The sequence below is a fragment of the Sphaerodactylus townsendi genome, linkage group LG09 (genome assembly GCF_021028975.2).
Source record: "Sphaerodactylus townsendi isolate TG3544 linkage group LG09, MPM_Stown_v2.3, whole genome shotgun sequence".
NCBI lineage: Eukaryota > Metazoa > Chordata > Lepidosauria > Squamata > Sphaerodactylidae > Sphaerodactylus > Sphaerodactylus townsendi.
The window spans coordinates 33112576-33134731 of record NC_059433.1 but is presented as its reverse complement, the minus strand read 5'-3'; the positions used below and the strand labels follow the sequence as shown (position 1 = coordinate 33134731).

Here is a 22156-nt window from a genome sequence, read left to right as displayed (position 1 = left end):
AGTTGGGTATGTTTCGTCTGGAGAAGAGAAGGTTAAGGAGTGACATGATAGCCATGTTTAAATATTTGAAGGGATGTTGTGTTGAAGAGGGAGCAGCAAAAATTTTAGTAACAGGTTCCCATGGTGGTGGGATTCAAACTGTGGCGTAGTGCCAATGGGGCTGGGCAGGGCATGACGGGGTTGTGGCCGGGCATTCCGGGGGCGGGGCATTCCTGGGCGGGGCTGTGGCAAGGACGCAGCCGCTGCGCCAGTCCTTGGGCGGGAAATGAATGCACGCAGGTGCAGGCTGCCACGCACGCCAGTGCACCTCCTGCAAGACTGCTTCAAGTTCCGCGTGCTACTGCTGAGAGGAGGGGCGTAACTAAGGCAAAAATCACGTGGCAAAATCACCAATTAGTAACCCCCTCTCAGCACACACAAATAATTAGTAACCAACTCTCGGGAACCTGTGAGAACCTGCTGGATCCCACCTCTGGGGAGCAGGCTTGTTTTCTGCTGCTCTAGAGACTTGGACAGTAATGGATTCAAGGTACAGGAAAAGAGATTCCACCTAAACATTAGGAAGAATTTCCTGATGATGAGGGGTGTTTGATAGTGGAATACACTTCCTCAGAGGGTGGTGGAGTTTCCTTCTTTGGACATTTTTAAAAACAGAGGCTGGATGGCCATCTGTCAGGAGTGCTTTGATTGTGTATTCCTGCATGGCAGGTAAGAGTGGCCCTTGTGGTCTCCTCCCAACTCTCTGATTCTAGGATTTTATGATCTAATTATCTCTTCCCCACATTATTTTCTCTTTTCCTCTCCTTGGCAGCCCCATAGCCTCTTCCACTGTTTTGGTTCCTTCTCTTCCTCCTCCCTACCAATGAACCTACCTTTATCTGTCTTCCCTTTCTTCAGGTTCCCCTCCTTCTGGCATTCTCTTCCCTTCTCTTTGACTCAATTACTTTTTTCTTCCTCCCATCACCTCTTCTTTCTCCTTTCCCTTACATCTGTTACTAGCCTAACAGGGGTAAGGGTTTTATTAAAGGGATTCTCCACCAGCTGCTAAAAGTGTAACAGCACACATAGGGTTTTAAAAGTAGCAAAGGGGAATGAACTCACATTGGCAGCAAGAAGGGCCAAGAGGAGATCTTTTAGACTGTATAATACGGGGAAGGAATTCTGGCAATGAATATTCCACAGAGTAATGCAAGAGTCCAAATTGAGTTTAAACGTTTTATATAAATTTGGTTCAGAAATGCATACACCTGATAATAACAGTAAGACATATAATGGGGCACATACATTCAAGTTTCCTAGGATATAAGCAGGTTTGAAAGATAGATTGGATGATAGAGAAGGGAATGGGGGTTGTTGTGGGGTAATACGTTACCTAACAATTCTTAGAAGAGTAGGAGTAGAAGGCAGGGATTCCATGCTAGCACAGAAACCCAATGAAGGATGAATTCATGTCTCAATAGCAACAAGAACATGTGGCAAAGAGCAAACTGTTGCCCGTGAACTAAACTTTTATAAGGTGGGTCGTTCCTTGGTGGGAAAGGAACCAATCACACTAAGTTTCACATCTGTGCTGGGTTTGGGGGTGCTGAGGTAATTAGTCAGCTCATCTACTGCTAAACCTGGGACAATGGGGCCAAAATTGCTTTGTTAAGCTAAACGAGGAAACGCTGAAAGGCTTCCATGCAGATTAACTCTTGAGAGTCACTGCCCAGGATATTCAGATTTGACAAGAGACATTAAGATCAGGATAAGGTAAGTGGTTTTTTTTTCATTACAAAGGGAAGGGAAATGCAAAGGAACAACACTATTTGATTTGCTGACCTGGAGTTCCCAGAAGAGATAGGGAAATGACAGTATCTGATAGCAAGTTGGCTTTCCATATTCTTTGTCTTTAACAGTATCTTTCCAAGGTGAGGTAATCAAGCTCATGCCCACAAACAAAATGAGACCTTCAGGTTATGCAGGAGCAACTCATCCTCTTGATTAGATTTTGTAAAGCAGACCTGTGACCTTTGGACATGCTGCTACCTGCATAGAGAAGTGTATGACAACTGGCTTCTGCCAATATTATTTTAAAGCAGAAATATATATAAATAATATTCTGGGGGTCCTTTGGGTCGTTACACATCTGTGACATTTTTAACCACTGTTCCTGTACCCTTGGTTTACAAAAACCTAGCTTAGATGGTCAGGTTAGCAATCGCCCAATAAAAATCAAGATCTTGGAGTGTAGTCTCAGGAAGCATCAGTCTCTTTAAACTATAGACATTGTGTTACTATTTGGGGAGGGAGGTTAACCCAACAACAGTTTTGTTTTTGTTTTTTTAATTTCAGATTTTTCTACAAACTTGGGGCTTCCATCAGGTTTATAGAAAATTCTTACTTGTCTGTTCTGGGTCCTATGGATTTTTTTTTTTAATTCCATGGTCTAGGAGCAGCAGTGGTGTAGGAAGTTAGGAGCTTGTGTATCTAATCTGGAGGAACCAGGTTTGATTCCCAGCTCTGCCACCTGAGCTGTGGAGGCTTATCTGGGGAATTCAGATTAGCCTGTACACTCCCACACATGCCAGCTGGGTGACCTTGGGCTAGTCACAGCTTCTCGGAGCTCTCTCAGCCCCATCTACCTCACAGGATGTTTGTTGTGAGGGGGGAAGGGCAAGGAGATTGTAAGCCCCTTTTAGTCTCCTGCAGGAGAGAAAGGGGGGATATAAATCCAAACTCTTCTTCTTCTTCTCCTCTAGAATGTTGTACAGAATTAGATGTAATGATATGATTCCAGTTAGGATATGTTTATTTTATTTTATTTATTTATTTATAATCAATTTTATATACCGCCCCTCCCCCGAAGGGCTCTGGGCGGTGAACAACATAATCATAACAGAAATAACATTAAAATCCCAGTTAAAACAGCGAATTAAATAAAATTACAAGCTGACATCCGACAAATTTTCATAAAAGCGTGTACACCCACCTTTGGGAAGCAGACCCAAAAGCTGGAGGGCCTCCCACAAAATATTAAGAGGCCCAGAGCGAGAGGGAGGAGGGCGCACTTCAGCGGTCAGAAGGCCCCTCCAAACGCCCAGTGGAACAATTCGGTCTTACAGGCCCTGGGCGAGGAACTCTCAAGATCCCACTTGGAGGCCGGATAGCTGGTGGGGTAGAAGTGTTTCCCACCAGGCAGGGGCCAGAGGCTGTAAAGAGGCCCTGGTCCGGCAGGTAAGGCCAACACATCATCGAGGGGCTAGGGACCCAACCAACAAGTTGGCCTCTGCCGAGCACTAGAGAGCCGCAGAGGGACATATGGGGGTAAAGAGCGGTCCCAGAGAAGGTACGAAGGTCCCCAGACCGCTGTAAGGCCTTAAAGGTGAAAGTACCCACACCTTATGAATGATTCGGAACTCAACCGGAAGCCAGTGCAAGCGCATGGCTACAGGTTGAATGTGTTCTCTAAAGAGCTAATTCACCTGCTTGAGCACACGCAGCAGCTGCATGTTGCACCAGTTTCCAACTTCCAGGATCAGGACGTAAGAGAGGAGAAGGCCAGCGTAGAAGCGAAGGATTACAATAGTCTAGCCCTAGAGGTGACCGTTGCATGGATCACAGTGGATGGAGGTCTGCCTGGGAGAGGAAGGGGGCCAACCACTTTGGGCCTGTCAAAGATGGAAAAACCCAACCCGGGTTATATGGGCCACCAGGGTCTCCATTGAAAGAGGTGGACCCCCAGGCTGCGGACGGAGGAGGCTGGTGCCAATGAAGCCCCCTCCCACTCCGGCGGCTGAAAATTCCCCGCCTCCCCCCGGCGGCCCAGCCAAAGGATCTCCGTCTTCGATGGATTCAGTTTTAACCTGCTCTGTTGCAACCATCCAGCAACCGCCTCCAAACAATGCTGTAGAGCTGCAGGGGCGGCAACTGTCCCCCCCTCCATCAGCAGAATGAGCTGAGTGTCATCATATTTAAAGTATATATTTTATATTGTCAGGGTGACATGACATGAAAATGTACAGGTAGTAAAATTTTTGTTCCATACAACAACAAAAACCCGCAGGATTTCTTTCAAATAATTTTTAAGAAATATTAAATAAATTCAGTGTATATCTAGTGTATATACATATTTGACTGTATTCATGCTATTGCTGTTTTGCAGTGATTTATTATTTATTTATTATTAATTTTATATACCGCCCCTCCCTCGGCTTTATGGAAGTCCTCCTAGGCTTGTTCATAAAAACATACGGAGAGCCTGGCTAGATCGATCCAGTGGTCCATCTAGTCCAGAATACTGTCTCATACTGTGGCTGACCCGTTACTCTGGAGAGCCAGCAACAGGGCATAGAAGCCAAGGCTTTCTCCAGTGTTGCCTTCTGGCACTGGTATTTAGAAGTTTATTCTCTATGAATGTGATGTTCCTGTTAGTCACCATCAGTAGTAACCACTGATAGACTTATCCTCCACTGAATCTGTCTAATCCCCTTTTACAGTTGTCTGTGCCTGTGGCCATCTTGCAGTGAATTCCACATTTTAAAGATGCCAATCCCTTGATCGTCTTGGTTTCCCTCCTCTGTATTTTTTTCCAGCTCTGCAATATCCTTTTTTGATGTATAATGACCAGAACTATACACAGTTTGCCAAATGAAGCCGTGCCATATAACTAAGATGCCATAATAAAGAAAGTTACACCCTTTAAAGTCTGTTAGTCAACGGCTTTGAACAGTGTTATTCTGCTTAGGGTCACGCCGTTTGCTTCTACTACCACAACATTTCTGGAATATGCTACATTTGATATTATGCCCTGAAGTTCTGGAGCGTCCTCTTTATGATGACATAAGAACCAAATATATTAAATGACTTTTTCCAATTACGGGGGAATACTGATAACACTGGGAAATTGATTTGTCTGTTATCTGATGGTGATCCATATTTTACCAATCGAGTAACACTTTTTGCTCATGCTGCGAGAAGAATCAGGTTAAGTATTGTGTAATGATGTTGTGTTGTATTATTTGATAGGGATATTTATATTAGTACTAATTTATTGTTGAAGGTTTTCATGACCAGAATTACTGGGGTGTTGTGTGGTTTCCGGGCTGCATGGCCAAGTCCTACTATCATTTTCTCTTGCCAGCCACAGATGTAGGCAAAACTTCAGGAGAAAATGCTACTAGAACACGGCCATGCAGCTTGGAAACAACACCCCTGTACTAATTTAGGCTGATTCCACATGGGCCAAAAACAGCAGTGTGAAAACGGTGTGAAAATGGTGTAAAAGGGTTTAAAACAGTGTAAAAGGGTTTATACTGTTTTCACACCGTTTTCACACCGCTGTTTTTAGCCCATGCGGAATCAGCCTTTGTCTATTTTAGATATGTTGGTATACATGGGGTGTTTTTTTGTGTATGTTTTAATTTCATGATGCTGTGTATGAGGAGATTGTGAAGGCCTATGGTCAAGACAATAAACTTATTACTGCTACTATTATGCACTGGAAAAATTTAAAAAAAATTCCCCTTAAAAGAGAAAACGGAAATATAACATATTTATTTTGTTTTTTCAGGGTGGCATTTGTAATGAAAAAACACTTAAATACTCATTTATTGGGAAAACACGGAGTTGGAACGCCAAAAGAAAGGTAAAATAAAGTAACCGTTTTTCAGTTTTATCACTGTGCATGTAAAGCTAAAGTTTAAAAGCTATTTTCATTATTTGTGTAGATAAGAGCAGAAGTAGCATGGGTACATGTCTGAGTAGGCCTGGATTTTTTTCTCCCACATCCACATACCTGTTTACAGCTCAGGAAGTGGAAGAAGCAGGGGAAGATGGTAGGACAATGAACCTCGCAAAGTGGGATAATAGACATACCTGGACTGGATTCTGTGTATATATGTTTTCGTGAGTAATATACATCATATCTATTCCACTGTACTTTATTTGGGCTTGTATCCCGCCCAACCCCAGCCAGAGGCCAAGCTCAGGATGGCTCACATACAGACAACATACCATATAATAAAATTCTGTCCCAATACAATTAAAATGAAACCATTTAAAATCAATATAATTATAATCAAACAATCAAAACAGTTTGGTGCCACTATTCTCTCCATTGGGGATGACAAAGTACAGGAAGGAAGCTACCAAGCCAAGTATCCAACCCTGCCCCCTTCCCCCCCCCAAAAACCCAGATCTATTCAGCAAAAAGAGGGAAGAGGGGGGAAAAGGGAAAGGGAAAGAGGGGAATTTAAAGTATTTGACAGAGATGAACCGTTACCGAACCAAACAGCACCTTATAAATAAGATTAACTTTACCAACATAGTTATTGATATCCTCCAAATTCTCTAACATTAGTCTGTTCTTGTCTGTCATTCCCTCCTGTTTTCACAGTGCTGAAATCATGCTCATTAGTTTATAATTTCCAGGTTGATCTCAGGAGACTTTTAAAAGTCTGGTGTTTCATTAATTATCTTCCAGTTCCTTTTTATATTGGCTGATACCAAGATTGCTTCTCATGCTACAGATTTCACATATAGAAACATTTCCCCAGGCCAATTCCATTCTAACAGAGACACAGATTTATACTCGTTTTGGCCTCTCGGCAGTGCTGTGCAGCACCTGTATATCAGCACAGATTTCTGCCTGCAATTCTATAGCTCTGAGAAGTCAGCCAGCTGATAGGGTTGCCAGCTCTGAGTGGGAAATTCCTAGAGATTTTTTGGGGGGTGGAGCCTGGGGAGGGGGGTTGATAACGGGAGGGGCCTTAACAGGGTATAATGCCATAGAGTTCATCTTCCCAACCAGCCATTTTCTCCAGGGGAACTGATCTCTGGTAATTCTGGAAGGTTTCCAACCACTACTTGGAGACTGGTAATCCTAATCAACTCCTTTTATCCTACTTTCTTGTATTCTGAATTTTGTCTCTTGTTCATATGCCCATGAAAGAAGAGTGTCTTCCTGCTCAATTCTCCTTTGATATCTAGGGGGGAGCAATGGTCATGCCATGTAGATCAGCATTAATAATTGTATCTGTAAGGCGAAGAGGTCTGATTTTTCTTTTGCTCCTTTTTATAATTAGTTGTCTTGTCAAGATTTGTTTTTAAATGTCCTGCTGTTACTTTTCTTGACCATAAGTCATAACAGAACAAGCTAAACGTATATACTAAATGCAAAATTTGTAAGGAAATTAGTTGCCCTTTTAAAAGTCTGCTGCTGGGGTAGATACTACATTGAGTGAGAAGCCTACATTTTCCTTCTCTTCTTTCAATCTTATACTCATAGAACAGCAGATTCTCTTTAAAAACTGTGTGAAGTATGGCAGTAAACTCACCACAGATGGGTATTCCAGGTGTCTTTTCTGCCTTGGGGAGTTCCACAGTGTAGAGGCCTACATTGTTTGCCAGAGCTTCACAGTGGAAGCCAGAGGGTCAAAGCCTCCTTGTAGAAAGCAGCTTTTGTAGCTGCTCAAAAGCATTCTGCCCAGTCTTTAACAATGTCTAGAGCTTTTAACCTGCCTTTCATCCTTTGCTTGTTAAGTGTTAAGCTTCATTGGCTTCAGCACCAGCATGTTGTTGTTCAAACAGTTTTCTTGGGCACAGCAGACTGTTCCTATGTGTTTTAGTTGAGAAATGTGGTGACCATGATGGTCTGGCAAGGAATTAAGTAAGAAGGCACTATCCTCTTAGCACCTTCAAATATTATACAACATTAATAACATGCTTTTCCCCCTTGGTAGAGATGTGGAAGCTTCCAAATTCTAGCCCGCGTGGATACAATTTCCTTGTGGATGCCAGTTCAGAGGACCACTGAATAACAACAACAGATAAATAATCCACTGTTAACTAAAAGGAGTATCTGTAGATATTAAAAATCCCAAGCATCTCGTTGATGAAGGATGCTCCTAGGCGTGTTCAGAAATATCCTGGTATTTAAGAGTTTCTATTGTTGCCTGTCATTTCTCTCCACCACCAAGTTCCCTTGGGTGTTCTTTCTTGGAGAGCATTTTGAAAGATTCCAAATTTACTTTGAAAATGCTTAGGAAAAACTTAGCCAATTACAAGCTGAACCAGGAGGAAGTCAACTGTCACTGGAAATAGCTGGTGCGTAAGCTGGTTCTAAAGAGGAAAGTTGTTCTATATACCATAATCTTTGTAGAAGGAGAATAGAATTCTGCAGTTTTATCCCCAACTGTCCAAGAATACATATTTCTTCTGAGGTTCAGTTACTGTGTAATTATCATAAATATAGTATGGAAATAACTTACGCCACCCTTGTGGCTACGTATACCATATTGTATTATGCCACAACTATTCAAATATAGTTATCTGAGCCTAGGAGGTAGGCTTTTCAGTTGTCACACCAGTATAATTTTTTTTAAATGATGAATGCTTTAATGTCTAGCTGTAAGGTTTGGTATTTTTTAGAATCTTTTTGGCTTCTCCTGTTTCTCTTGCTTGTCTCCCATGTTTCTTCAAGGCTTTTTTGACTCATCATTCTTGTGGAAGACTGACGAGATGATGAGTTTTAGTGAGTTGTTTTTCACAGCATCCTAAGCCCTTGTGGCCAGGGGCAAAGGTACAAGATCAGGACACTGAGGGTTAAGCCTTACCTGGATTTGATGATGGAGTTAGAGAAGGTTGTCAATTTGCTATCTTAAAAAGAAAGACACAGATAACAGAGTGATGTCTCATTGTTGAGACTGCTTCCCCACCCCAATATCTAGCATTTTAAAACTGAACTAGTAATGGCAAGCTTGCAGATGCTGTTTAATTTCATAATAGCAGTCCTCTGCTATACCTTTTTTAGCATAAAGAAGACAGGAGATTTGAGAATCATCCGCCATTTCATGGACTGTCTTTGTTCTAGAATCTTCTGTTTGGGTCTTAGTGCCTTGGTGACAGAACTAGGTAGGCACCAGGACCCAAATGGAGCATTCTAGAACAAAAACAGCCCAGGAAATGGCGGATGAATTCTCAAATGTACTGTTGAAAAATGTGCAGTGATGACTTAAATTTAAGTATCACAAACCAGAGCAAGGCATGCTAAAGGTCTTCTGTGTTTCTTTCCCCCAGTCTCCCCTTAGAATCTGTAACTGGCCTTAAGAAATCCGTCATCAGCTTCTTGATGGGCGTATAATAATTCTAAATGGTGCTTCCCATTTTTATTCTCCCCTGTGAAACCACTGTAAATTTACAAGGCATTCTGCCCATCTCATTGCTGGGACAATTGCACCATTTTTTTTCATTTATGCTTTGAATTTGATTCTGCCTTCTGATATATTGCATATTATAGCAAATACTAATAGAAGTTAGCTAAATAGGCTGTGACAATTAAATTAATAATGCATTTTGTTTGCAAGAGTTTAGCCTTCGTGGTTTGACTGATATATGCAAAGATGGTAATTTATTAAAACTAAATTCATGTAATTGTACTGCAGAGTTTGATGGACCAAAAAATGTTGTCAGCATGACTATCATCAAAAACAGAATATTGAAATAAGTTCAAAAGGATACATTGTTTTAAAAAATCCTAAATTAGTACAAACCAGAAGAAATTAATATTAATTTAAGCAACTTCCAATCCGCAGTAGTTTAATGGCCAAGAATGCATAATCTGAACAAGATATGGGGGATAGACGTATGTGGTAAAATCTGATTGATCAAGATCACAATGTTAACCTGTTTTGGAGATGCTTTATGCAGCTCAATGGCTGTCTCATTCACAAAAATTATCTCTGTATTCCAGACATACATGTATCACCGTCTGTATTCCACAGTTTCCTGGCATCATTGACAGATTTGATTGTCCCCTATCGTCTTTTGTTGAAAACATTTTTTTATACTTTGATGCAATTAAGTTTAGTATCCTTACAATGGATTTAGGATCCATTGAAATTCCTGTGCATTTTAACAACATAATGTTGAAAAAATTTTGATCAATGCCCAGAGTCTTTTATCATAATTATCTAGGAAAAAATCCTCAGTGGTGTTTTCAAGTACTATTGAGAATAAAGAACTGTTGCTCAGAAGTTAGTGTAAAGAGGTTCCTAAAGTCTAGTTTTTTAAAAAAAAAAGAATTGGAGGCATAATATGTATTTTTTTACGATTGCTTAGTGTAGCCCAAATTCTTCTGATGTTTTGCTTTCACTTACGGTAATCTAATTCAAGTTCTCCTGGGATGAAATTGTGCTTATTTTTCTATTTATAGTGGTATGCTCATGGAGCATTTTAGGGGACATTTTGGGCTGCTGTGGGGGGGGGGGAGGAATAATATTTTGTGGGCAGAAATCCATGCAGCCACAGAAATAATCTAGCTTGGATGCAGGCCTGCGAGCTTTTCATTAGAAGAGCTCTGCTGGATCAAACCTGTGGTCCATCTCATCCGTTATCCTGTTTACCACAGTGGCAAACCAGGTTCCCTCAGAAGGCCTTTGGTCATCTCCCGTAACCTCTCCTGTCTTCTTCTCAATCTTCTGATATAAAAATAGCAACCAGCAAATTTAATATTTGAGGAAACTGTACAGAAAAGACAACGAGAAGCCTCAGTAGAGTTTCTTAGCTGTGTTACCCACTGCCAGGGGTAACTAGAAAGTGATTTCAGAGTGATTTCAGCTTTGTCAGCAATGAGTGATAGTGATTTCAGACAGGGGCGTAACGAGGCAGCCCTGGGCGAACTGTAGCCCTGGGCAAAACCTGAGTTGGATGCCTCCCCCCCCACCCATGGGTGGCCACTCTACCACGACCAAAAATGTTTTTGCACCAGGACATTGGTGCCTGCAGGGGGTGCATTTTTAGACATATCAGCACCAAAATTTCAGCATATCATCAGGAGACTGTCCTTATGCTACTCTCCACGTTTGGTGAGGTTTGGTTCAAGGAGTCCAAAGTTATGGACTCCCAAAGGGGGTGCCCCATCCCCCATTGTTTCCAATGGGAGCTAAAAGGAGATGGGGGCTACCCTTTGAGGGTCCATAACTTTGGACCCCCCGAACCAAACTGCACCAAACTTGGGGGGTGCCATCATCTCCAGATGATACCCTAAAATTATGGTGCCGATACATCAAAAATGCACCCCCCTGCAGGATCATCCTAGAAATTTGCCCAAGAATCTTTGTTCTGCATTGAGTTTTCTGCATTGCTGTCAATGGGGGTTGCATGCTGGGGAGGCACATTTCTGAAGGCACAGTCTCAAAACTTTCATGGTCTCATCAGGATACTTCCCTAATGATACCCCCCAGGTTTGGTGCAGTTTGGTTCAGGGGGGCCAAAGTTATGGACCCTCAAAACTGTAGCCCCCATCTCCTATTAGCTCCTATTGGAAACAATGGGGGATGGGGCACCCCCTTTGGGAGTCCATAACTTTGGACTCCCTGAACCAAACCTCACCAAACTTGGTGGGGTAGCATAAGGATAGTCTCCTGATGATACACTGAAAATTTGGTGCCACTAGCCTAAAAACTGCGCCCCCTGCAGGCTAAAAATGGAAAATCACTAAAAATACCCAAAAACGAACCCTGCATTTGATGCCCCCCACAAGATGATGCCCTGGGCAGCTGCCCACCTTGCCCAATGGGCATTACGCCCCTGATTTCAGAGTGATTTCAGCTTTGGCAGCAGTGAGCAGATGCAGAGGCATGCTGCCTTCAGAGCAGAGGTTCTTTATTGTGATTTCAAGCTCTTTCCAGGCCAGACTGCCCAGTACAGAACGAAACACAGCCCTTTTTATACAGTTTTTCACCCAATCAGAGGAGGAAGGGGGCAGTCACCTGCCACATAATACAGACAATCTAAAACAAAGAGGAGGAAGACAGTCTTTTGTTTTTGCTGATGGGATTAAGTCCCAGAAGAAAAGCCTGCCAATGAATCTTGAGATCCTAGAAGTGGAAACTTCAATAGTCCAATGGGTCTTGAGATCCCAGAAGTGAAAATTCAAATAGTCCAATGGGAAGTAGGGTGATGTCCTCCAAATGGCCAAGGCACTCCTTGTAAGTCTAAAAAGGTCTTCTGTTGAGGTTGACAAACTTATCAGATTGTAAGAAGGAGTTGTCCTTACTTTGCATTTTCTGATCTACTTCCTTGTTACCTAGCTAAAATAAAACTACTAAAATCCTAAGAGGCTTCTTCTATTAACACAATAATGTAAGAAGAATATTTCTAATTCATTTCTCTTCTTGTCTATCACTTAAAGTAACTCTATAGAATCCCTTAACCTTATAACAAAGAACCTCCAATACAGTACAAGCCCATATAAATATTTAAGCAAGAGTATCCTAAATTAACAGTAACAAAACCTTAAATCAACTGGAGAACCTAGCTACAGTATAATCCTAAACATTTGGCAAATAATAAATCCAACACTGAGGGGCTTACATTAAACCTTAAAAGGCAAGAAGGAAACCATGTGAAATATCAGCACATTTGTATATACATGTTATTTCCAGGACTTGTGGAGGCTTTTGGACAACACTGGTCTCTTTGCTCTGATCCTTAGCCAGTGTAGTTCGGTGGCAGGCTCAGGAAAATATTTTTCCTATTTTCCTGGTGGTAACAGCTGTAGTATCATTATAAGACCACATATGCGTGTATTTTGTTGTTTGTGTGTATATAAGACAGAGCAAGAGAGCAAGCTCGGATTAAATGCTAGAAGGCAATCTTGTAACCTGGATTGTAGAAGCAGTTCTTTTGCTTTCACTAAGTAAAATCATGTTTCACTATTGCAGCACACTGTCTGATGTAAGACCTATTATTTCTTATGGGAAGTGTGGCAGAATGCTGTGATATCAGTTTGAGATGACTGAGTGTAAATTTTTGACGTGGAACTTGTATACGAGCACTGGTTGATATGTTGCCATTTGCCAGCAGCATACCCAGGGTCTCTGAGGTAGAGATGCCATTAAAGGTGAGCTACAACAGTCACTACCATCCCTGGTAAATTTAGCGGTAGATATCTCATAGGGTGTTAATAAAAGGGAAAGAAAAGCTGCCAGTCTATCCTCAGAATGCTTCCCTTAGGAAATTAAACAGTGTGCACTACAACATACACATAATATGGGTAGCGAGCTATATAGGTTTTAAATTGTATTCAATATTTTGGAAAGTATTTATTGTGGATTTCGTGTGAAGAAAACTTTGAGTAATCCCATTTAAAGCAAGAATCAACATACGCAAATTGTCTTTTAGAAATCCGTTAACTTGTCAATCTTTGGATTTAGTCTGAGAGTAATAGTTAAATTGTGGGTTCATTTGGAATAAACATCCAGGTTTAACCCTCTGGTGCTGCCCTGATGTGGATGGCCCAGGCTAGCCTGATCTTGTCACCTCTCAGAAGCTGAGCAGGGTCGGCCCTAGTTAGCACATGGATGGGGAGACCACCAGCAAGGTCAAAGTCACTATACAAAGGTGAACAATGGCAAACTACTTCTGAACATCCCTTGCTTTTAAAAACACTATAGGGTTGCCAAAGGTTGGCTGATACTTGACATCACTTTCCACCACCACCATACTGCTGCCAGATTTTATGCAACTGGAACTTAGATGGTGTAATAGACAGTGTCAGACTTGGACCAGGCAGTTCTCAGTTCAAATCCCAGCTCAGCCATGAAATGCACTGGGTAACCTTAGACCCACACAACATGAAATGAGAAGGAAACAGAAGTGAATTGGCCCTTTAACAATTGCTAGCGAGCTCCTGTCCTAGAGGGGCGAAGAGCAAGCCAAACAGAGCCCCAGTGGCTTTGATAGCAGTGCAAGTATGGCTCGACTCACTCATGGATCTTTCAGAAGCTCAGTTTGCCCCTGGGGAGGGAATGAAACATGTACTACCTTGAGCTTGTTAGAGTAAGGCAGGTGTTAAGAGCATATTTTACTTGGAAGTCACATTTCAATTTTTGAAGTGTCATATTATTTTGTTAATTTTTTTGGGTACATTACCTGAAAAGTAAATACTTGTATTTCATGATTAGAGCTAGCTGAGTAATTGTATTGACTCAGTGTAGCTTGGGTTGTCTGATAAGAGTGATGTCTGTGACTTGTTTAGTCTTTGTACATGTATCGAGGAGGGAAAATTGTTCTACAGAAGCTGTATGCCTTCTAAACCTCCTCCCTTTCTTCTCCTCTGTTTGCTACTTTATCTTAAAAGAAGAATTTATAGCAAGGTACTTTGTGACATTCATAGATTTCGAATGCTTGGTGTCATGAGTGCTCTCATGACTCTTTGCTTTGATCAGTGTATATATAGTACAACATATTTGTTGAGTACATTGTAAAAGAAACAGCGCCATAATTGTTTGACAGTCTAGAGATGAAATATTTCCATATAGTTTGAGGAAATGTGGAAAAAATATATTGCAAACTTCAGAACAGATTGTGAAAATCAGGAATAAAGCATTATCACGAAGACTGAAGAAACTTTGGGTGACTAACCTTTTTCCTATGGGGGGGATGCATGCAGCCTCCTAAGATTTGGGGGACCTACGTTTGTTTTGAACTATAAACTTTCCACTAAGTTTCTAGGTATTCTACAGGTAGTGAGTGTATAGGCTTTGGGTTTATTGCTGTGAGGTAAGTTTTGTAATGCACAAGGAAATACTGAGATCACTGAGGCTGGATTAATATATAAATAACTAAGAAGATTTATTTATAGGTTAATTTTAAAGGCACAAACCAGCAGCACAAGTCTCCTGATAGACAAAGCATAGTCTGTCTCAGAAAAAGATGTTAGTAGGGCTGTATATGCCTCCGCTGCAGAACACAACATTCCCTGCCTTTGTTGTAGAATGTTGTAGAATGTTGTTTTAGGGCATGTACCTAAGTCCTAGTGTCTACCTAGCTGTGCTCACCCCCATCCATTTCATAGTCATTCAGTGAACAATACATTCTCTTGTTTCAAAGTACCATGTTCCATAATGCACAAAATAATGGTTTTGACAAAGGCAGCATGTAAAATAAATAATAATGTTCATATTTGTTTGGGACTATATTCTAATGTGGAAGCATACAATTTTCTCAGCTGTTGCACCTCAACTGATTACGGACATCTTTTTCTGAGAACTTTCTCAGTGGAGAGGTTGGATCCTCTCTTACACACAGGTGTCCCCCAATCTGCCCTTTCTCCAGAGTCAGACTAAATTGGGCAAGGTCCATTCATCACCAGAGGCGGGCCTAACGATTTACTCTCTTCTCTCTCAGATACAGAGCTAAACCACTCTCCCACACTTCTCTGCTCTTTTTCCTGAGCTGGACCTGAGCTGTCACTGCTGTCTCCCTGAGACAGAACCCGACTCCTCCCTTCTCTTTTGTTCTGCAGATGGCGTTAGAAACATGAGTCAAAAGCCTTTAAAATTATTTCCATGCTGCTGTTCTAGAACACTGCTAAACTACAGTTTGTAGAGAAGCTATACTATGGAGCAAGCATGTGAGGTGCAGTGTACTGCTGTGAAAAATCTCCAGTTGTCATGGAAACATTTTTTTTAATGAGTTACTTTTCAGTTCAGAAATTGAGTGGTCAAGGGGACATATGAAAGAATGAAAAACAATTTCAAGGAACAACAATTAAGAACAAATGAAATCATGCCAAATAAACCAGACAGTATAATCCAGTAGTAGTAAAGCAACTCTAAACACGGCAAAATTGGCTGGTTCCTACAAAAGCCTCTAAAAGTACAGTGAGTAGGATACCAACTGAATAGCTTGCGGAAGGGCTTTTCATACTGTGGATGCTACAAAATTCCATATTCCATCTAAGCCTCTATTAAACCAGTTGTACTCTCTCTCAGCAGCTCCGATTCCGACTCAACTCACAAACTTTAAACTTAAACCTAGGAGATTGGAAACCCCCTATGCTCTCTTAGAAATAAAAGAAAATCAGCAAGGTAAAGACTGAAATAGTGGAACTATTCAAGAGAAAAAGAAAACATCGAAGATGAAGGTGCCTGAAACAACAGTGGAGAGGCAACACAAGGGGGGAGAACGGAGAGAAGAAACACCTACAAGAGAGAGAGGAGCCTTTAAAACATACCCATCAACATAAAAATAATCTGCACAATAACAAAGAAAATAACTTCAAATAACCCGGCTTATTGGCTTTTAACTGTATGACCAGATAAGTAAAAACCACACACACCCCTCAACAGAAAAAAATAGAAAAGGAAAGAAGAAAAACAATTTATTCATCAAAAATATTTATTGAAAAGCAAAACAAGAGGACAGAAATATTTAACAAAATCTTAATTATATGAAAGTAACAACAAAGACTTCTGAATATACCATTGAAATGGTTGGTAATGAACGACAAATTGAGAGCCGGTGAGAGGAGTGGAGTTTGGAGCAGGCAGGAGATGTGAAACAAAAGGACAGATCTTGGTTTGTTATAGGCCCTGGTTGGAGACTGTCTTGGGGCAAGAAAAGGTTTGCCTCCCATTGACTGTGAGAAGAGCATCATTTTCCAACATGGGTCATGGTTCTCTTTCAACTCTCTCAGCCCCACCTACTTCACAAGGTATCTGTTGGGAAGAAAAGAAGGAAAGAAGTTTGTAAGCTGCTTTGAAACTCCTTAAAATAGAGAAAAGGGATATAAAAACTAACTTTTCTCCTGGAGGCAGAGGACATCATGATAGGTGTTTTCCAACCTGTTCTCAAGGTGGCAGGAAATTCAAAACTGTCACTTCCTGTGAACTGCTTAGTCACCCATCTTGATCTCCAGTTACTTTCCTGCCTCAGCAGGGAGAGCAGTGACCTCACCAGTCTCTGCAAGTTACTCTACTGTTTTAGTGTTTTTTCTCTGTTCTTTCTCTGTTTTATATCCCCTTCTGATCTGGGTTTATCCATCCGTCCGTCCGTCCGTCCATCCATCCATCCATCCATCTATTCTCCCTAGATACTCTAGCCTTGCTGACTGGGAAAAGCCCCTTATTGTGATTTTCTAAGATGGCTTCCCCCTCTTTCTCCTCTGTGAGGGAGACCTTTGCTCACTCATCAGCTGAGGTGATGAGAGCTGCCTCCAGGGCCCCTCACCTTACCCAGGTGGCAGTGCCCCAGCAGAAGCCAACCAAGCAGAAGCAAGCTGACAAAGTGCCGAAGGCCAGCAAGCTGCAAACAAAGAAGCCAGAATGGGCCAAGTTGCGCACAGAGGTGAGAGCGGGAGAGACAGAGGAGCAAGCAGCAAGCGCCAGTGGCCCTTTCAGGGTCACAGCAGGTGCAGACCGCTCCTGGGCCTTGCACCAGACACTCCAGCGCACTACCACCCCATATAGGAACCAGTGACCTGGTTCAGGCTGCGGAGGGCGCCCGGCCATGGGTGCTCCAGAGCAGGAGGAACCCGCCACTGGCACCAGGCAAGATAACGATGGTGTGGAGGAGGCTGCTGCCCCATCCTCAGAGACTCCAACTCATGTCCCCTGACATAACACTTCCACTCAGCAGCTGGTCAGACTTTTTAGGGCGACCATGAGGGAGGAGATCCAATCTTACCATCTGGAACAGCATTCCTCCAGGTGTAGGAGGCGCTCCTCTTCCTCTCCCTCCACTTCCCCTTCTAGATCCCCCAGAGACAGGGATAAAATTAGCCACCACTCTAATGACCCACTTGCCTTCCCACATGAAGAGGAGGTCAGCGAGGGGGAACTGGAAGATAATTCTGACCATTTTTCTGAAAATGAGGGGACCAAAGTGGATGCACATGACCAAGGGCTTGGGTTTTTTAGCCAAAACAATATTTCCTTTCTGATTTCCCAAACAATCTCAGCCTTAGAACTAAATGACCCAGTGGATGCCGTGGACCCTTCAGTTCTCTCCACATCATCTGCCAAACCTATAAAAGGGTGTTCCAAAGGAAAAAAGGACATTTTTCCCCAGGAAGACCTCAACAGGGAATTTTTCCCTGTTCCAGAATATTTTGAAAGATGCATATGGAAGGAGTGGATAAATCCCTACTCTAGTAAGGGACTTCCATCTTCCTTCAAAAAGCTGTACCCTGTACCAGATTATGTCAACCATATGTTCCAAACCCCACTTGGTTTTGATCTGAGATTGCAAATGCCTTAACAGACCAGGTGATCGGGAGCAACAGCCGCAGAAGGCCATTGCGTTCACATCCTACATGTGAGCTCCCAAAGGCACCTGGTGGGCCACTGCGAGTAGCAGAGAGCTGGACTAGATGGACTTTGGTCTGATCCAACTGGCTTGTTCTTATGTTCTTATGTTCTTATGTTATACCCCTGTGGTTGCGCTGCAAGGATGGCAATGGCAACATCAAAGACCCCTTAGACAAAAGATTTGGCATCCTACTTACAAGGGTTCACGGCCTCGCTGCTGCGACCAGGTCACTGGCTTCTTCAGCTACAGTAGCAAAGGCCGCCATAGTTTGGCTGTGCAGGCTTCTGGACATGATATCAGGGAATCAGAGAAGGGTTGGAAAGGGTCCTCCTGAGCACCTCTTATCTTACAGACTCAAATTTTGACTCCCTCCTGCTAGTGGCCTGTACTATGGCCAACGCCAGGGTGGCCAGATGCTTCCCAGAGCACCTCGGGACAACAGATGTTGGCAAGCCCAGCAGGGGTTTTGTCAACACACCAACTACTTCAACAGCTCCTTTTGTCCCAACAAACAACGACAAGTCTAACAAATCTTTCCATCCAGACAGGGCCCCCAAGCCCTGACTACCTATCTCTCCCTGTTGGAGATCACCTACAGTTTTTCCAACACCAATGGGCAGGTGAACCCAAGAGATCATCCAATCCGGCTACCTGATCGAGTTTGCAAACATTCCACAACCTTGCTTCAGCAGCTTCCCAATCCATTCCAACCTGGTGAAAGCCCAGAGAACACGCCTGGCTATTCAATACTTCATCAGCATTAGGGCGATCGAGCCGGTGCCTGCATCAGAGTGATCCTTGGGAGTCTTCTCCCATTTCCTTATGGTGCCCAAACACAACAGCGATTGGAGGGCCATTTTAAATCTATGGTTTATCAATCGCCACATCATGTTACATCGGTTCCTCATGGAAACTCTTCAGTCCATAGTTGAGACACTGTGCCTGGGGGATTTCTAAACATCCTTGGACTTGACCGAAGCCTGCCTCCGTGTACTGATCAACGTTGTGCACAGGAAGTATCTCCAATTTGTTGTAGGTCACAAACAATTCCAATTCCAGGCACTCCCCTTTGGCCTCTCCATTGCATCCAGGGTTTTGTCCAAAATTCTCCTTGCCCCCATCATGCTTCTCCGCCAATAAGTCATTCATGCACATCCCTATCTGGATGACATCCTGATATGCTCCAAGTCCCGGAACCAAGTGCATCAGGATGTGATCAGGGTACATGAAGTCCTATGACAGCATGGATTTCTGATCAACCTATCCAAGAGCACCATCCTTCCCAGTGAATGGAACACCTGGGAGCGATCATCGATACCTCCCAGAATTCTCTATTCGTTCCCCAGGCCAAAAGAATTCGGATTCAATAATTAGTGTGCAACATCATCGCAGCACGGAGCACATCCCTCCTTCAACTAACAAGTCTCCTAGGATTCATAGTCTTGGTCTTCCATATGATACAATGGGGAAGATTACATGCATAGTCACTGCAAAGATTCCTCCGACCGTACCAATATCAAATCATGTCCGAGAGGGATCGAAAATTAATCCTCCCACAACAACTACACCAGAGTTTGCAGTGGTGGACCATGGACAACAGCGTGTCCAGCAGGAAGGTCTGTCTCCACCGACAACGTACTCAAGTGTTTTAACAACCAGAGGGGGTGGTCCAGGTCATCTCGGCTGCATCAGGAGGTGATGGTCATCCTCTCCTGGGCAGAACAGTATCTTCTTTCCATGGTAGTAGAACACATCCAGGGCTGCCTCAATATCACGGTGGACTGGCTAAGCTGCAAGGCCATAATGGAGGCCGAATGGAAGATGAGTCCATCCATATTCGAGATCATTCTTCAAACTTTTGGCAACCCAGAAGTGGACCTGTTTGCCTCAGCAGAAAACCATCAACTTCCAGCATTCATGTTGAGATTCCATCATCTAGAAGCACTGGAGGTAGATGCCCTCTCTGTTCCTTGGCCCAAAACACTGCTATACGCATTTCCGCCAACTCCGACCCTCCTCAAAGTGCTGAGGAAGATAACAGCGGAGGAAGCCAGGGTCATCCTAGTGCTGTGGTGGCGAACCTATGGCACTCCAGATGTTCATGGACTACAATTCCCATCATCCCCTGCCAGCATGGCCAATTCACCATGCTGGCAGGGGGTGATGGGAATTGTAGTCCATGAACATCTGGAGTGCCATAGGTTCACCACCACTGTCCTAGTGGCTCCACACTGGACTCAAAGACCATGGTTTTCCTCCATTCTAGAAATGGCGGAATCCCCAGGCTTCAAGTTGCCGACCCCAATGGACATGCTAACCCAGGGACCAGTCCAATATCTGAACCCACAATGGTTCAGATTAATCGCATGGGAACGGAAAATCTTAAGGAAAAAGAGTTATTCTGAAAGTGTTACATCTGCCCTGCTGGCCTCCTGGAGAACATCCGCCAATAATATTTACAATTGCTTTTGGAAGGCATTCGTGAGATGGTGCAGGAGGAAGTCTGTCAATCCAACGTCTCCTTCCTGGCCACATATTCTGCAATTCCTTCAGGAGGGATTCGAAATGGGTCTACACAGTGCTACATTAAAACACCAAATCGCTGCCTTAACCACAGTTCCGCCTCTGCTCCAGGACATTTCACTGTCCAGACATCATGATGTCATTAGGTTCTTAACAGGGGTTTGACAAACCCAACTCCCAGTAGTCCATCGATTCTCTACCTGGCGTCTACACCTAGTTCTCTCGGCACTTACCAAGTCACCATTTGAGCCTGTTCAAACCATTAAACTAAAATGGCTCTGGATGAAGGTTGTGTTCCTCCTCGCCATCACCTCAGCCAGGAGGGTGTCGGAATTGAACGCACTATCTGTCAATTCAGATCTCTGCAATTTCCATAAAGACAAGGTCGTACTTCGTCCAGACCCCACCTTCATCCCAAAAGTTCGATTCACATTCCACCTCGCTCAGGAAATAGTGGTTCCCACTTTCTGCCCCAAACCAGTTCACTCCACAGAAAGATTGTGAGATAACCTTGATGTCAGAAGAGCGCTAAACATTTTCATAATTAGGACAGAATCCATATGCTCAATTAGTCTCTTCATCAACGTTTCCCCTCTCCAACCTAGGTGGATGAATGACTAAAGTGACCATTAGTTGTACCATCAAGGCCTGCATCATCGAGGCGTATAAAGCATCCAACCAGCCTATTCCCCAGGTGATTACAGCACATTCGACACACAGTGCCATCCCCAATGTGGCATTTAGAAAACAAGTTTCACTAGTAGACATTTGTTGAGCAGCCACATGGTCCTTGGTGTCTTCCTTTGTAAGACACTATAAACTAAAATCATTGGCAGTCTCAAAAGCCACCTTTGGTAGAAGGGTGCTGGAACATATCATTGGAGACTGATCTGGACCCACCCAATTGGAGACATTGCTCTGGGAGGTCCCATCAAGATGTCCTCCGCCTCTAGGAGAACAGTCCATTGGTTACTTACCGAAAAAAGGCCTTCTCCTGGAAGGATAGGAGGACATCTTGGTCCTCCCGGGATCATTATTAGTCTCCGATTGTCCGTTCCACACTCTTATATGCAAGCCTAGTTATTCCTGTTCTTGTTATTGTTTAATATGCCACTTCCTAGTTTCCGTGTTATGGGAAAGGGTTCTCACTGCTTTGACAGTAATCTACTGGAGATCAAGATGTGTGACCAAGCAGTTCACAGGAAGTGACAGTTTTGAAGTTCCTGCCTTCTTGAGGTTGGAAAACACCCATCAAGATGTCTTCCTATCCTTCTAGGAGAAGGCCTCTTTTTGGTAAATAACCAATGAACCGTTCTTCTTCTACTTGCCAAGTACATGCTTTGCCACTGAGCCACAGCCTCTCCCCAATGAGGAAGGTCTACAGATGGCCCACCAGATTAAATGATTAGGGAAAACATGTATTTTTTTGCTAGAACATGCCACCAGATGTTTAACTGCTTGTGTGTGTGTGTGTGTGTTTGGGGGCGGGGGAGTTGTTAAATTAAACTAGATACAGGAATGGCAGAAATCTGGGCTTGTTACTCCTTTTTATCCAAAC

The 22156-nt window shown here is 43.1% G+C and overlaps 1 protein-coding gene across 1 annotated transcript in view; it reads left to right on the top strand.

Moving 5' to 3' along the window:
* Positions 1–22156, top strand: part of ZNF407 (zinc finger protein 407) — a 530175-nt gene that overhangs the window by 198818 nt on the left and 309201 nt on the right. The window contains exon 4 of the mRNA XM_048507663.1: positions 5552–5626. Coding sequence (XP_048363620.1) covers positions 5552–5626 — 75 coding nt within the window. The remainder of the gene's footprint in view (positions 1–5551; positions 5627–22156) is intronic.